The sequence below is a fragment of the Hordeum vulgare genome, chromosome 5H, assembly GCF_904849725.1.
Source record: "Hordeum vulgare subsp. vulgare chromosome 5H, MorexV3_pseudomolecules_assembly, whole genome shotgun sequence".
Lineage (NCBI taxonomy): Eukaryota > Viridiplantae > Streptophyta > Magnoliopsida > Poales > Poaceae > Hordeum > Hordeum vulgare.
This window is the reverse complement of record NC_058522.1, coordinates 534985290-535000205: the sequence shown is the minus strand read 5'-3', so window position 1 is coordinate 535000205 and position 14916 is coordinate 534985290. Positions and strand designations below refer to the sequence as shown.

Here is a 14916-nt window from a genome sequence, read left to right as displayed (position 1 = left end):
GGTTTAACTACTCCCATGCGTGCATTGAATGATAATGACACATTCAACTACTTCTTTCTCACATTCACTCAATTTTCTCTAATTTGCATGTGTTCTATTAATTAATCAGGTAAACAAGAGAAAATACTGGTTATTAAATTTTATCTTTATACTTGTAATTTGAGTTTGTGGTTCTATATATAAAAATGGAGGAAGTACTTTCCAAGCCTAAATGATTTAGTTGTCGCTAATGAATGATTTTGTCAAAGTTAATTTCATCCTTATATATATATGGATTAACTTTTTGTCACCTTGGGTGAGGAATAGTTAGTCTTCATCCCCTCTATTTTAATATAAATGCATCATAATTTTAGGTTCCGTTAATTTAATTTAATTTTATACGTAAAAAAACACGTAAGGAAATATATAATTTTCGTAAAAATATATTTTGTTACATAAATTTGCAAATGTAAAAACATAATGTAAAATACGCATAAAATGTAGTTTTCCTGATTTTATGACCTATATTTTTGTTTTTATGCCAAATTTTACATAGTGAATTAATATGAATGTAACTATTTGAATTTAAAATATAATTAATTTATGAAATGACTGTAAAATTACCTTGATCATAACAAAAATAATACACTTTACAGAAAAAAAATCGAGGGAGTATTTGGCAGCTGCATGAATTAAAATTTCTCCGACGCGTTGTCGCCCAAAAATACAAACAAGCTTTTGACCCAGCGTGGTGTTACGCAGGGACCATTCCCTGAAAACGAAATACTGGAGGGTTGTTTTTGGCAGACGTGGGAAACCTTGTGCCTGCGAAGCACGCCGCGTCACACTCACACTGTTCCTCCCGTGTCAAAGAGAGAGAAAGGAGCGAATACAGTCACTGCCATCTTTTCGCTATGATGAATGACCAAATCCAACCCAAGTTTAGTAGTTAGTAGTTTACCCACAGAAGTTACTCGATATCTTTCATACGTATGTAGAGTATAAGAAACAAATGGAGCAAGCAAGAAGACGTTCAAATAATCTGTAGTTACTAAAGAAACTGAAATAAAGAACCGAGCAAAAATAATGGCTGAGTAGTCTTGCTGACAAGAAAATCAAAGGGACCTATCAAATATTATATTTTTAGGCGTGTCAAATGGGACTTTTTTCATTGTAAATTATGTTTGTCAAGAATGTCAAGTTTAGTTGAAGAACATACCAATCTGTTTCAGTTTAATATTTTTTCCAAAAAATTATTGCGCCTGCAATGCAAACTAAATAAGCATCAACCTTTTTTGACGAGCCAAATACTCTCTCTGTCACGGTTTAGAAGACACAGTTAGACTTGCGTGCGTTTTTAAAATAGACAAAGATTAAGGCACGTTGCATTAATTCTAGCAGCTAATTAGTACTCCGTTGTACTACTTCTATATACATGCGTAGTGTGAATGATATTTTTTAACTTATTTAACAGCCAATCAATAACCACCTAGGTCCTAGAAAATTTGCATGCACGTTTTGTAAATTGTGACGAAGGGAGTAGTAAAATGGAGAAACATGCGCATACCTTTATTTTGCTGGAAGAAAAGCAGTGAGCAAAGTGTAAAAGCCGAGGTCCCCATGCAATTGCATGCTGGATCCCACCGGGGAGCTAAACCACAGGAAACGCGTGAATTTCTCACCGTAATTATCTCCGGTACTACTAGTACTAGCAGAAGTACAAAGGAAAGTAAATAAATTACTACTAGAAAAGAAAGGAAAGGAAGGAAGGACATGCGGCGAAGTAAAAGGGAATTAACGCAGGGAAAGACAAGGGAAGCGCCCTAAAATATTGCTGCCTCCATCCACGCCCGATCTCCCTCCGTCTCTCCACTTCTCCAGACGCGTTGTCGAGCTGTTCCCAGTACGTCCTCCTCCTCCTCCTCTTCCTCTTCTTAAAGCTCTAATGGCAGTGGAGTGAGCTGCCTGGGTTGGCAGTGGAGCTCGGAGGCGGAGTTCGGAGGGCTGAAAAGGAGGGAGGAAGGGGACGGCCGCGGCCAGGAATAGTGCGCGGTAGTGTTGGCGTCTAATTTGGGGGCGGGGGGAAACGAAAGGCCCAGGCCCTTGGCCGGAGGGAGGGCGGGGGTTGGGTTCTTGGACCGGCCATTCATGGCGCCGTGGAGCGGCTTATGGGGCGCCAGGGCCGGCGCCGACGCCTACCGGGGCACGCCGGTGGTGGTCAAGATGGAGAACCCCAACTGGTCCATCTCCGAGATCTCACCGGAGGACGCCGACGACGAGGACTTCCTCGTCTCCGGCGCTGGCGCCCGCGCCCGCCGCCGCAAGGGCGGCCGCGGGAAGAACGCCAAGCAGATCACCTGGGTGCTGCTCCTGAAGGCGCACCGCGCCGCCGGCTGCCTCGCCTCGCTCGCCTCGGCCGCCGTCGCCCTGGGCGCCGCCGCGCGCCGCAGGGTGGCCGACGGCCGCACCGATGCCGACGCCGCCTGCGCCGGCGCGCCCGGCCCGGCGGGCGAGAGCCCCGTGCTCCGCTCCCGCCTCTACGGCTTCATTAGGGCCTTCCTCGTCCTCTCCGTGCTCCTCCTCGCGGTCGAGCTGGCCGCGCACTTCCACGGCTGGGACCTCGCCGCCTCCGCCCTGGCCCTCCCCATTATCGGCGTCGAGTCGCTCTACGGCTCCTGGCTGCGCCTCCGCGCCGCCTACCTCGCGCCGCTGCTCCAGTTCCTCACCGACGCCTGCGTCGTGCTCTTCCTCATCCAGAGTGCCGACCGCCTCATCCAGTGCCTCGGCAGCTTCTACATCACCGTCAAGCGCATCAAGCCCAGGCTCAAGTCCCCGGTGCTGCCGGACGCCGAGGACCCCGACGCCGGCTACTACCCCATGGTGCTCGTCCAGATACCAATGTGCAACGAGAAAGAGGTCAGTGCCGCTGCAAAAGCTCGCACCATTAATATTCCTCCTTCCAAATTCGCGCAACCTCGCAACCAACCATCTAATCTATCTGTTCGTCGTGCAGGTGTATCAGCAATCAATCGCGGCCGTCTGCAACCTCGATTGGCCGAGGTCCAACTTCTTGGTTCAGGTTTTGGACGACTCCGACGACCCGACCACGCAGTCGCTCATCAGGGAGGAGGTCGCGAAGTGGCAGCAGACCGGGGCTCGGATTCTATACCGGCACCGCGTGCTCAGGGATGGGTACAAGGCCGGGAACCTCAAGTCCGCCATGGGCTGCAGCTACGTCAAGGATTACGAATTTGTTGCCATCTTTGACGCTGACTTCCAACCAAACCCAGACTTTTTAAAGCGCACCGTGCCACATTTCAAGGTAGATTCAGGAGAATGTTTGTCCTACTACTACTTTTTGTTATCAATCTTCCATGGTTTATGCTTCCAGTTCTGATTTGCAAATTGTGGGCTGTTTCAGGACAACGATGAACTGGGGCTGGTGCAAGCCAGATGGTCGTTTGTGAACAAGGATGAGAACTTATTGACTCGGTTGCAGAACATCAATCTTTGCTTCCACTTTGAGGTGGAGCAGCAGGTGAATGGTGTGTTCCTAAACTTCTTTGGGTTTAATGGCACCGCCGGCGTGTGGAGGATCAAGGCGCTGGAGGAGTCCGGCGGGTGGATGGAACGGACAACGGTGGAGGATATGGACATTGCAGTTCGGGCGCATCTCCATGGTTGGAAGTTTATCTTCCTGAACGACGTTGAGGTTTTTGTATTATGAAGAACTTCTTCTGAATTGTATGTTTGACAGGTGTGCTTGACCATTTCAATTGAGCTGAAATGTTTGTCTTGCTGTCGACAGTGCCAATGCGAACTACCAGAGTCATACGAGGCTTACAGGAAGCAGCAACATCGGTGGCATTCCGGTCCAATGCAGCTATTCAGGCTTTGCATACCGGACATCATCAAGTCCAAGGTATTGTTATGCTCTTTTTATTGTACCTGAGCAGAATGGACTACCATTTGGATAAGCTGATTGAGGTTAACATGCTGTTGAAAACTCTGAAATGTTATTGCCTTTTATAATTGGGAGTATGTAAACACCCAATTCAGCGTGCGCTTCTAGCATTTTGTGGCGGTTGCTTATGCGACACTTTGAAAATGCTTTGTCATCATTTGCACATCGCAATACAACAAGTATACAAGACCATATGACCTAGTATTTGCTGCTACAATTTGTATTATAGAATGCAGAAATTTGAATTAATGACTGTGTTTGCTTTATTGATATTTTTGTTGCTATTGTCATCATAACAATGTATTGATACCTTTCTCTTATCTGTACCAATTTAGTTGTTTAACATTGTTTTTATTTCGCTGCAGATTTCAGTGTGGAAGAAATTCAACTTGATCTTTCTTTTCTTCCTACTCCGGAAGCTCATACTACCATTCTACTCCTTCACGCTCTTCTGCATCATCCTCCCGATGACGATGTTTGTGCCCGAAGCCGAGCTCCCAGACTGGGTCGTATGCTACATACCTGCCCTCATGTCCCTGCTCAACATCCTGCCGTCACCAAAGTCGTTCCCATTCATCATCCCATACCTGCTCTTCGAGAACACCATGTCGGTGACCAAGTTCAACGCCATGATCTCGGGCCTGTTCCAGCTCGGGAGCGCCTACGAGTGGGTGGTGACCAAGAAGTCGGGCCGGTCGTCGGAGGGCGACCTCATCTCCCTGGCGGCGGTGGCGGTGCCGCCCAAGGAGCTGCGGCACCACCAGAAGGAAGGGAAGAAGCAGAAGAAGCACAACCGGATATACAAGAAAGAGCTGGCGCTGTCGCTGCTCCTGCTGACGGCCGCCGCTCGCAGCCTGCTGACGAAACAGGGTATACACTTCTACTTCCTGCTGTTCCAGGGCATCTCTTTCTTGTTAGTAGGCCTTGACCTCATAGGCGAGCAGGTCGAGTGAACCCCTGTAAACATGGACACGATAGATTTTAAAGGCAGTGATTGGCACCATGGGAGTGTGATTGTCCCCTGACCGGCGCGGCGCCGCGTCGAAGCCCTCGGCGCCGCGCCGGGGTTTGAAATGGCTTATGGGGTTCACCGCGTCGCCGCCGCCCGGCCATGGCATTGCGCGAGCACGGTCGGAGCCGACGAGATCGACGGAGAGGGACGCTTGGTTCTGAGCCCGTTAGAATGTGCAGGCAGGTCTCTCCATTCATTCTTTTGTAACGAAATTCTGATGGTGGTGTGTGGGGAACATGTCCCAGGATCGATCATGTGATATGAACGGTCGATCGCTGAAGGAGAACCGGGGCGTGGCTGGTTGGGAACCGACCGTAAGTAGCTCATCTGGTTCCAGCCGTAGCAGATCCTTTGTTATCAGGTGGTACATGGTTGATGTGGTCAGTGTGTCTGGGTTGGCATTGGCAAAGGTGAAACCGCCCTGGACGGCGTCACATGACGGGTTGGCTGCTTTTTCGTGTGTAGTAGTATGAACAAAAGTTTCGCATCTGGATTCCGGCATCCGGTCAAGAATGGGTTCCACCTGTCCAAAAGGTTTTAGCGAGGCGTTCATGATGAACTTTTCAAAGCAGAAAAAAATGCTAACAGGGGAAGAAACTTGCATGGTACGTCGCTGCCAAGTGCTCTGGTCGTTACATGGCAGCTGGAGACCATATAACCACCTGAGCGGTGTAGAATACACTAGTCCATGAATGTTCCAATTCTGCCGAAACGAATTAATAAGCAAGTAGGTGCGAGGTGTCATTTCCAAGTATTGTATAAGAATACCACGGTCCCTATCCAGTCCATTTAATACAAAGGATAAATACGCACGATAAAATAGTGTCGAAATAAAATGAACCAGCCGGCTGTGGGGTACACTGAATGTGAGCTGTCCGTGCGTAACTGAATTGAGGAGTGACAGGCAGCGACCTGTACGTGCAGCCGTGCCCCGTCCGCCTCACCTTATCTGCATTGCTGCGAGGGGTACAGCTGTGCCAAGCAATGGAATGGAATGGAATGGTAGGCGTCGTCCATGCGTCCTGCGTTGCTGCTGCTGCTGATGGTCCACCGTGCGCTGCTGCGGTAAGCGCATTCCACGCGACGGTGGCGCGCGTGTGCGGCCGTGGCCGTCTCGTTTCTTTCTAGAAGAACCACTACTTTGCTTGCGATTAGGGAGGCCGCCGCAAGCCAATGGTCGGGATTGGTGATTATGGGAGCATGACAGTGTGACCCGGCCTCGCTTACGTACGTGCGTAGTACTCCCTCCGTTTCTAAATATAAGCCTTTTTAAATATTCTAATATAGATTAGATACGGAGCAAAATGAGTGAATCTACACTTTAAAATGTCTATATATACATCCATATATAGTTCTATTAAAATCTTTAAAAAGGCTTATATTTAGAAACGAAGGGAGTACCTGCTGCTACTACTACTACGCCCTACTGGACCGTCGTGCGTGCGTGCGTTTGAATCGAACCGAATTGAGCCCGGCCGGTGCGATGATTGCGCGTGCATGATGGCAGTTGCTCCGCATCGCCAAGCTTGTAGAGCAGAGCAGCCATACATACATATACATACATAGCCTTGATGATGATGGTGATGGTGTCACGAATTATTGCACGACTTGTGCCACTCGTGGCGATGCTGGGTGCTCCGTGTCCGTGGACCGTGGGGGCCATGCGGCTCCCTTGATTGCGTTCGTCCATTGCTCCGGGCTGGCGCTAATGGCCCGTCTACGGGTTGAGGGTGTTTGCTTGCTCCACTCACGGTGATTCCCGCGGAAGGAAATAATCAATCGCGCATGCTTGGTGCTCGTGAGGACAAGCCGTGATCGATGGCCCAATTATTCGCGCCACCGACACACACACATGGTAAACGCGGTGTAGGGCGGTACTATGCCGGTGTGGTAAAGTGCGGCAACAACATGTGGCCGGACTGTTGATGATGATAAAACCACGTACGTTACGTAACTAACTACGGTGCAGATCCGGCCGTCCACAGTTACTACTCCGTGAGGAGTAGCACAGTAGCTCGCCTTGTAGATTGCACATGCGGGGGCATCAAACATCGACGGAGGTAGTTTTTTCTTTTCCAACCGGGCTCAATCGACTGAGGCAGCTGGTCGTGAAATTATAGTTTTTTAAAAGAACAAAGGTGAGGCGAAGTGACCATGCGCACCCATTCAGGAAAAAAGAAAATCAAATCAAATCCGATCGGGCCGAGGGGAAGCCCAGCGGAGCCACTTTATTTGGGCCAGGGGGCTTGGTTGGTGCGGTGGGGGGAGGAAGCGAAGTGGTTTGGATTAATCCCACCTCGCCTGACCGAGTGAAGGAGGGCAGCGAGCGGGGCTATATAAGAGGTCGGGGTGTGTGCGTTGAGTGGCACGCAGCTGCGTGGTGAGCACAAAGCGAACTATTCTTTCGCCGTGTGCACGCCACACTAAGCAGCATACGCTAATGTTTGGAGGGTGTTTTCTCTTTCTTTGAGAAGGCCCCAACAATTCTGAACTTTAAATATTTTTTCGTATCTGTACATCTTTGCCGAATGTTTTCTTTGTGTGGTCAATTTCCTAGCAGTCTGGAAGAATGCACTTAAGGCCTTAAATATTGACAATCTCAGTTCAGCCGCTTTTTGCTTTCTCTATATATGTTAAAAAGGCTGAGCAATTTCAAGTTCACCACCTGTATTCAGAAGGAACCATTTCTTCTTCAGGACACTTGTAGCCTGCTCCATACCTCTTCAGCCGGGCTCATCCATAATTTCGTGGATGGGTTTTACACGGGTACTACTGGAGACATGCCTACATGTTGGACATTTAAGCTGCAGTGGCTCAATGGGCATGTTGGACATTTAAGCTGCAGTGGCTTAACGGATTCCTGCATTTTTTATATTTCAACGGCAAAAACCCTAATCATAGCATTTTGGACTTGTTGTCGCTAGATCGCATTGCCAAACTGCTATTTGTTTAACCAGGTTTTCCCGGGTTTTCTTTTTTTCTTCTTTACCTGTTTTTTTTTTGGTTTCTAGGGCTTTTTACAGTTTCAATTTTGAAGTCCATTAGACATTTATAGAAAAAGTGCAACACCTTCTAACATTCGTGAACATTTTTATGTTTTGTTAAATTCAGGTCATTTTAAAATTCATGTTTAAAACTTGTTAAAAGTTCATGAACATTTTTTGAATGTGCGAACATATTTTTCAAAACCACTAACACTTTATTAAATCGAAAAACATTATCTAAATTCGTTACTCAATTTTCCGGAGCTCTTATTCGCCATGGCCAGTCCATTTCAGGAATCTTGTGTGTTATAGTGGCAATTAAATTTCGTAAGGCGATGAATAGGGCTGTGGTTTAGTTACTCACCTATGCTATAGAAATAACCGCTGATGGTTAAGAGAAGCTGATTTTATTTTTTCCACACTCTGTTTTGTAAACTTCTATCGGTATGGAGTATACATGTGATGTTCTAGATAAAAAAAACCTAAGGGCAGCCACATTGTGTTGCCAAATGCTAGTGCTAAATACACTCTTTTTCAGCAAATTTGGTAATACCTCCGTAAGCGTATGAGTAATGTTTGTCCGAGCCGCTTTAGTCCAACAATACCGTCGAATCGAGAAAAGACAAAGGAGGGCAGCAAATCGAACATCAACGTCCACAAAAACTTTTGTGTTCTACTCGAGATTACATCTACGCATGAAACTAGTTCATGATGCCACTGTTGGGGAACGTTTCAAGGAAAACAAAAAATTTCCTACGCACACGAAATCTATCATGGTGATGTTCATCTACGAGAGGGAGATCGGATCCACATACCCTTGTAGATCGTTAAGCGGAAGCGTTAATAAACGCGGTTGATGTAGTGGTACGTCTTCACGATCCGTCCCATGAACCGTCTCGTGATCCGTCCCAATCAAGTGCCGAACGGATGGCACCTCCGTGTTCCGCACACGTACAGCTCGATGACGATCTCCGCCTTCTTGATCCAGCAAGAGAGACGGGGAAGTAGATGAGTTCTCTGGTAGCGTGACGGCGCGCCGGTGATGGTGATGATCTATTCCTTCAGGGCTCCGCCCCGAGCTCCGTAGAAATCCAATCTAGAGGAAGAACTACGAGGTATAGGTTTGAGTTGCACGTGGCAAAGTTGTGTCTTAAAAACCCTAAAACCTCTAGTATATATAGGAGGAGGGGAGGGGATAGCATTGGGCTCAAGGGAGCCCCTAGGTCGCCAGCCAAGGAGGAGAGGACGACTCCAACTCCAATTCGGTTTTGGAAGGAGGAGTCCTCCTCTTCCTTCCCACCTCCCTCTTCCTTTTTCTTTTCTTTTCTCTTTGGTTTTTTCCTCCTAGCGCCACTACCCACTTGGACTGGCCTCACCAGCTCACTAAGGGCTGGTGCGCCACCCCTGGGCCACCAGGCTCACTCCCGGGTGGGTGGGCCCCTCCCGGTGAAGATCCGGAACCCATTCGTCACTCTCGGTACACTGCCGGTAATGCCCGAAATCTTTTCGGAGACCAAATGAAACAATCCTATATATCAATCTTCGTTTCCGGACCATTTCAGAAACTCTCATGACGTCCGTGATCTCATCCGGGACTCCGAACAACTTTCGATCACCAGCACGTATAACTCAACTATACCGAAACGTCACTGAACCTTAAGTGTGCAGACCCTGCGGGTTCGAGAACTATGCAGACATGACCTGAGACACTCCCCGGTCAATATCCAATAGCGGAACCTGGATGTCCATATTGGATCCTACATATTCTACAAAGATCTTATCGGTTGAACATCTATGTCAAGGATTCATATAATCTCGTATATTATTCCCTTTGTCCTTCGGTATGTTACTTGCCCGAGATTCGATCATCGGTATCTCTATACCTAGTTCAATCTCGTTACCGGCAAGTCTCTTTACTCATTCCGTAATACACGATCCCATAACTAACCCCTTAGTCACATTGCTTGCAAGGCTTGTTGTGATGTTGTATTACCGAGTGGGTCCCGAGATACCTCTCCGTCACACGGAGTGATAAATCCTAATCTTGATCCATGCCAACCCAACAGACACCTTTGGAGATACCTGTAGAGCACCTTTATAGTCACCCAGTTACGTTGCGGCGTTTGATAAACCACAAGGCATTCCTCCGGTGTTCGGAAATTGCACGATCTCATGGTCATAGGAACAGATATATTGACATGCAGAATACAATAGCAATAAACTGACACGATCATATACCACGTTTATAGTTTGGGTCTTGTCCATCACATCATTCTCCCAATGTTGTGATCCCGTTATCAAGTGACGACACTTGCCTATGGACAGGAAACCTTGACCATCTTTGATCAACGAACTAGTCAACTAGAGGCTCATTAGGGACAATGTGTTGTCTATGTATCCACACATGCATTTGAACAATAACTTTTTTACTAAAATAAAACTAAGGAACATAAAATAGAAGTTATGTACAGAAGGTTGTGCTTTCTAAATTCATCCAGCTCATGCCCGTAAAAAAGAATCCATCAATAAGGTTGAACAAGTCTTATTGACAAACCTTTTTTGAATGACATGGAACTGGAGAACTTTTGAATAACACTAGGTTATCTCAATGGGGAAATGCATGTCCCCAACAATAAGTATATCATATTTATTTTTGTAGGAAGAGGAAATTCAAAGTCTCCAATAGTGAACGTTGTAATTTTTCCAATGGAGTTGATGCTATGGACTTTCGATTGCTTCTTTGGAAAGTGTATCATATGCTCATTACCATTGACATGAAAAGTGACATTGTCTTTCTTGCAATCAATAACAGCCCCTGCAGTATTCAGAAAAGGTCCACCAAGGATGATCGACAAACCGTCGTCCTCGGGAATATCAAGAATAACAAAGTCCGTTAAAATAGTAACGTTTGCAACCACAACAGGCACATCCTCTCAAATGCCGATAAGTAAAGCAGTTGATTTATCAGCCATTTGAAGAGAGATTTGAGTAGGTGTCAATTTATTCAAGTCAAGTCTACGATATAAAGAGAACGACATAACACTAACACCATCTCCAAGGTCACATAAGGCAGTTCTAACATAATTTCTTTTAATGGAGCATGGTATAGTGGGTACTCCGGGATCTCCTAATTTCTTTGGTATTCCATCCTTAAAAGTGTAATTAGCAAGCATGATGGAGATCTCAGCTTCCGGTATCTTTCTTTTATTAGTAACAATATCTTTTATGTACTTAGCATAGGGAGATATTTTCATAACATCAGTTAAGCGCATATGTAAGAAAACAGGTCTCAGCATTTCAGCAAAGCGCTCAAAATCCTCATCATCCTTTTTTTTGATGGTTTAGGAGGAAAGGGCATGGGTTCCTGAATCCATGGTTCTCTTTCTCTACCATGCTTCCTAGCAACAAAATCTCTTTTATCACATCTCTTATTCTTAGGTTGTGGGTTATCAAGATCAACAACAGGTTCAATCTCCACATCCTTGTCATTACTAGGTTGAGCGTCGACATGAACATCATCATTAATATTATCACTAGGTTCATGTTCATTATCAGATTGTGTCTCAGCATCAGAAATAGAGATATCATTTGGGTTTTCACGTGACTCTATATGAGGTTCACTAGCTGCATGCAAAGTCCTATCATCATTCATTTTCTTTTTATTAGATGGATCAGGTACATCAATATTAACTCTCTGAGATTCTTGCTCAATTCTCTTACGATGACCCTCAGTATACAAAGGTTCCTCAGTCATTCTACCACCTCTAGTTACAACTCTAACAACATGATCATTGTTTTTATTACTCTTCTCATTGAGCAATCATTTTGTGCCTTAAGTACCTGTTCTACTTGAGTAGTTATCATGGAAGCATGTTTACTAATAAGCCTAAGGTCATTAACAGTTCTACTCATATATTCACCCAAGCGATCATGCATGTAAGCATTATGTTTCAATTGTCTACTAACATAAGCATTGGAATTTTCTTGTTTAGTAACAAAGTTATCAAATTCATTTAAGCATTGGCTAGCACACTTATTATAAGGAATATAACATCTTCAGGTTATCAAGCTAAACGATTATCTTGAAACAGAAAATACAATAATAATTATTTTATTATTGCCTCTAGGGCATATTTTCAACACAACGTGATCTCCCCGCACCCTTCCACATCATCTCACCATGGCGACCACCAAGCACCACTACCAAGCAAGCCCAGCATTACGAGCTCCTCCACCTCAGGCTGCCGCGCTGACAGAGTAGCAGCAACCCTCCCTCGCGTCGCCATGCGACCTCACGAGAACACCTCCTTGCCGCCGGACCTCCAAACCGCTGCCCGAGCGCCATACAGGCCGCTGGAGCCCCTCCACCATGCACCCCACAAGAGCAGCAACACCACGATGAGCTCGGCCCTTCCGTCGCAGCTCCGTGCTGCCCGAACCTCCCGCGCACGCCCTCGCTGGACGCGGATCTCGTCAGCGCCCGCGCCATCTCAGTCGCGCCTCGCCGCACCTAGCCGATGTGAGCCACTATCGCGCCGCCCCCACTCCCTGGCCATCGGATCCGAGCCAGCCGGCGTCGGAGCCGCACCTGCACGCCCGCCGGAGTCCGACGGGCCTTACCCTTGCCATGCCCGCGTCGGACCAGATTGGCCAAAGCACGGGCCCCGCTTGCACGCCACCAGATCCGGGCGCAAGGCCCCCAGATTCGCCGCCCCCGCCGGAGAAGATGAGCTCCAGCTCGCCGGCGCCGAGATTGCGACAACCACGCGCCAGTGCTGCACGAGCCATCCACCGCCGCCGCAGCCTGGAGGAAGCCCCGCCGCCGCCGCCACACGGGCTTTGTCCGGTGGCGCATTCCGGCGACGGCGAAGGGGGGAGATGACGGAGAAGCGGTTGTCGCTGGTGGCTTGGATGGCCGCCCGTGACGCTCGTGAGGAGCGACGCGGGCCGGTTAGTGGTACTCATCACATGGATTATTAGTTCTGTGTATACTTCCAAGCATCTGTCGTTCTGATGCCGCAGATTATGCAGGCTAGTGCCTACGATGAAATTCCTCTAAAATTCGTCCACGTCAAACAGAGCATTGTTGTTTATAGCTTTGAGCAACCGGATGGCAGCCCCTAGTAAGCTGTATACAGATCGCCAGTTCACTCACATGGCCGGCTGCTAATCCTTGTACTCTGACTTAGAATTATAAGATTTCAAGGTGCGATCTAGTTCTAGGATAAGTTTCTGAATCGAAGAATGTACAGCGCACCATGTTGCAGTGGCCAGTAGGTACGAGCCGACGACCTTCCATCGATGAACCCCACCATATAAAAGGACGACTTCTCGCGCCTTACCCAGCAGCTACAGCAGACCATGTCGACGCCCAGAGCTCCTCCGAGTCTGGCCACGGCGGCGACGGCTATCCTGGCCGTCCTGGCCGCGGCGCTTGTCACCACCGGAGCTCGCGCCCAAATGTGCGGTGCGCAGGCCAACGGACGGAAGTGCGAAAACTGCCTCTGCTGCAGCCGCTTCGGGTTCTGCGGCAACACGGCCGACTACTGCGGCGACGGTTGCCAGAGCCAGTGCAGCGGCTGCGGCCCCACTTCTCCCGGCGGCCAGGGCGTGGCGTCCATCGTGTCCAGGGAGCTCTTCGAGCGGCTCCTCCTCCACCGCAACGACGCGGCGTGCCCGGCCAGCGGGTTCTACACGTACGACGCGTTCCTCGCTGCTGCCGAGGCGTTCCCTACCTTCGCCGGCACGACGTTCAGCACCAACACCCGGAAGCGGGAGGTGGCCGCGTTCCTGGGCCAGACATCCCACGAGACCACCGGCGGGTGGCCGACGGCGCCCGACAGCCCCTACTCGTGGGGCTACTGCTTCAAGCGGGAGAGGAACCCGGCGTCCAGCTACTGCGAGCCCAGCACGGAGTGGCCGTGCGCGACCGACATGCAGTACTATGGCCGCGGTCCCATCCAGCTCTCCTACAACTACAACTACGGCCCGGCGGGCCGCGCGATCGGCGTGGACCTGCTGAACCAGCCGGCGCTGGTGGAGATAGACCCGGTGGTCTCATTCAAGACGGCCCTATGGTTCTGGATGACCCCGCAGGCTAACAAGCCGTCGTCCCACGCCGTGATCACGGGGCAGTGGATGCTGACGGCCGCGGACATGGCCGCCGGCCGGTTTCCCGGATACGGCGTGATCACCAACATCATCAACGGCGGGCTCGAGTGCGGGATCGGACCGGACCCACGGGTGGCCGACCGGATTGGGTTCTATAAGCGCTACTGCAACGTTCTCGGTGTCGGCTACGGGAGTAACCTCGACTGCGACAGGCAGAGGCCATTCTCCAGCTGAGAAAGCAGCTTCTCACTTGAGCTCGCGGGGCCACCCACAAGTGGCTCTCGTGCTCCGGCTTCCATCAAGGCCCGATCGATTGGCTACCCATTGGCAATTTCTCTTATTGTCTTGGAGAGATCATTTCCTTTTTTCTTACGGAGGCGGAAAACAGAAAACCCAAGATCCTTTTTCCAAGGACCGATCATGTTTGATTCACCATCTCCAACTGCATCATTCGTTGTTCCCAGGCATTGTGGGGAGCATGTTCACTCTGCACCATCTTCACAAACAACACCTTCTACATCCCTACGGTCACCCCCATTTGTAGACCATGGAGATACATCTGTGTTCGTTTATGTATGTTAGTTGCTAGCTACTTTATGTATGTTCGTTTATGTATCCATACATTCATATTGCTATTCATATTCTTCCAAAGAGGGTCATGCAAAGATTAGACTATTTTAAATCCAGATTCTTTTGATAAGAAAATGGTAAAAAAAATATAGGCTGGCCAAATGAAACATGGTTTATAGGACGAAAGGCCAAGGCGGTAATGGAATTCATGACAATGAGTCATTTTTCTATGGGAAAACTTACTTTATTAATCGAAGGATAGATACATCATCAGCCAACAAATTTAAAATAAAATT

At 48.4% G+C, this 14916-nt stretch overlaps 2 protein-coding genes across 2 annotated transcripts; both read left to right on the top strand.

Annotated features, from left to right (window-relative positions):
* Positions 1 to 1763: 1763 nt before the first annotated feature.
* Positions 1764 to 4946, top strand: LOC123452420 (probable xyloglucan glycosyltransferase 9). The gene is made up of 5 exons (XM_045129067.1): positions 1764 to 2895; positions 2993 to 3301; positions 3401 to 3691; positions 3788 to 3901; positions 4309 to 4946. Exons 1-5 carry the CDS (start codon positions 2128 to 2130, stop codon positions 4894 to 4896), a joined length of 2070 nt encoding a protein of 689 aa, XP_044985002.1. The 5' UTR covers positions 1764 to 2127; the 3' UTR covers positions 4897 to 4946.
* Positions 4947 to 13299: 8353 nt separating this feature from the next.
* LOC123398506 (chitinase 2-like) lies at positions 13300 to 14701 on the top strand. The gene has a single exon (XM_045092967.1). It carries the CDS (start codon positions 13301 to 13303, stop codon positions 14282 to 14284), a length of 984 nt encoding a protein of 327 aa, XP_044948902.1. The 5' UTR covers position 13300; the 3' UTR covers positions 14285 to 14701.
* Positions 14702 to 14916: the final 215 nt, after the last annotated feature.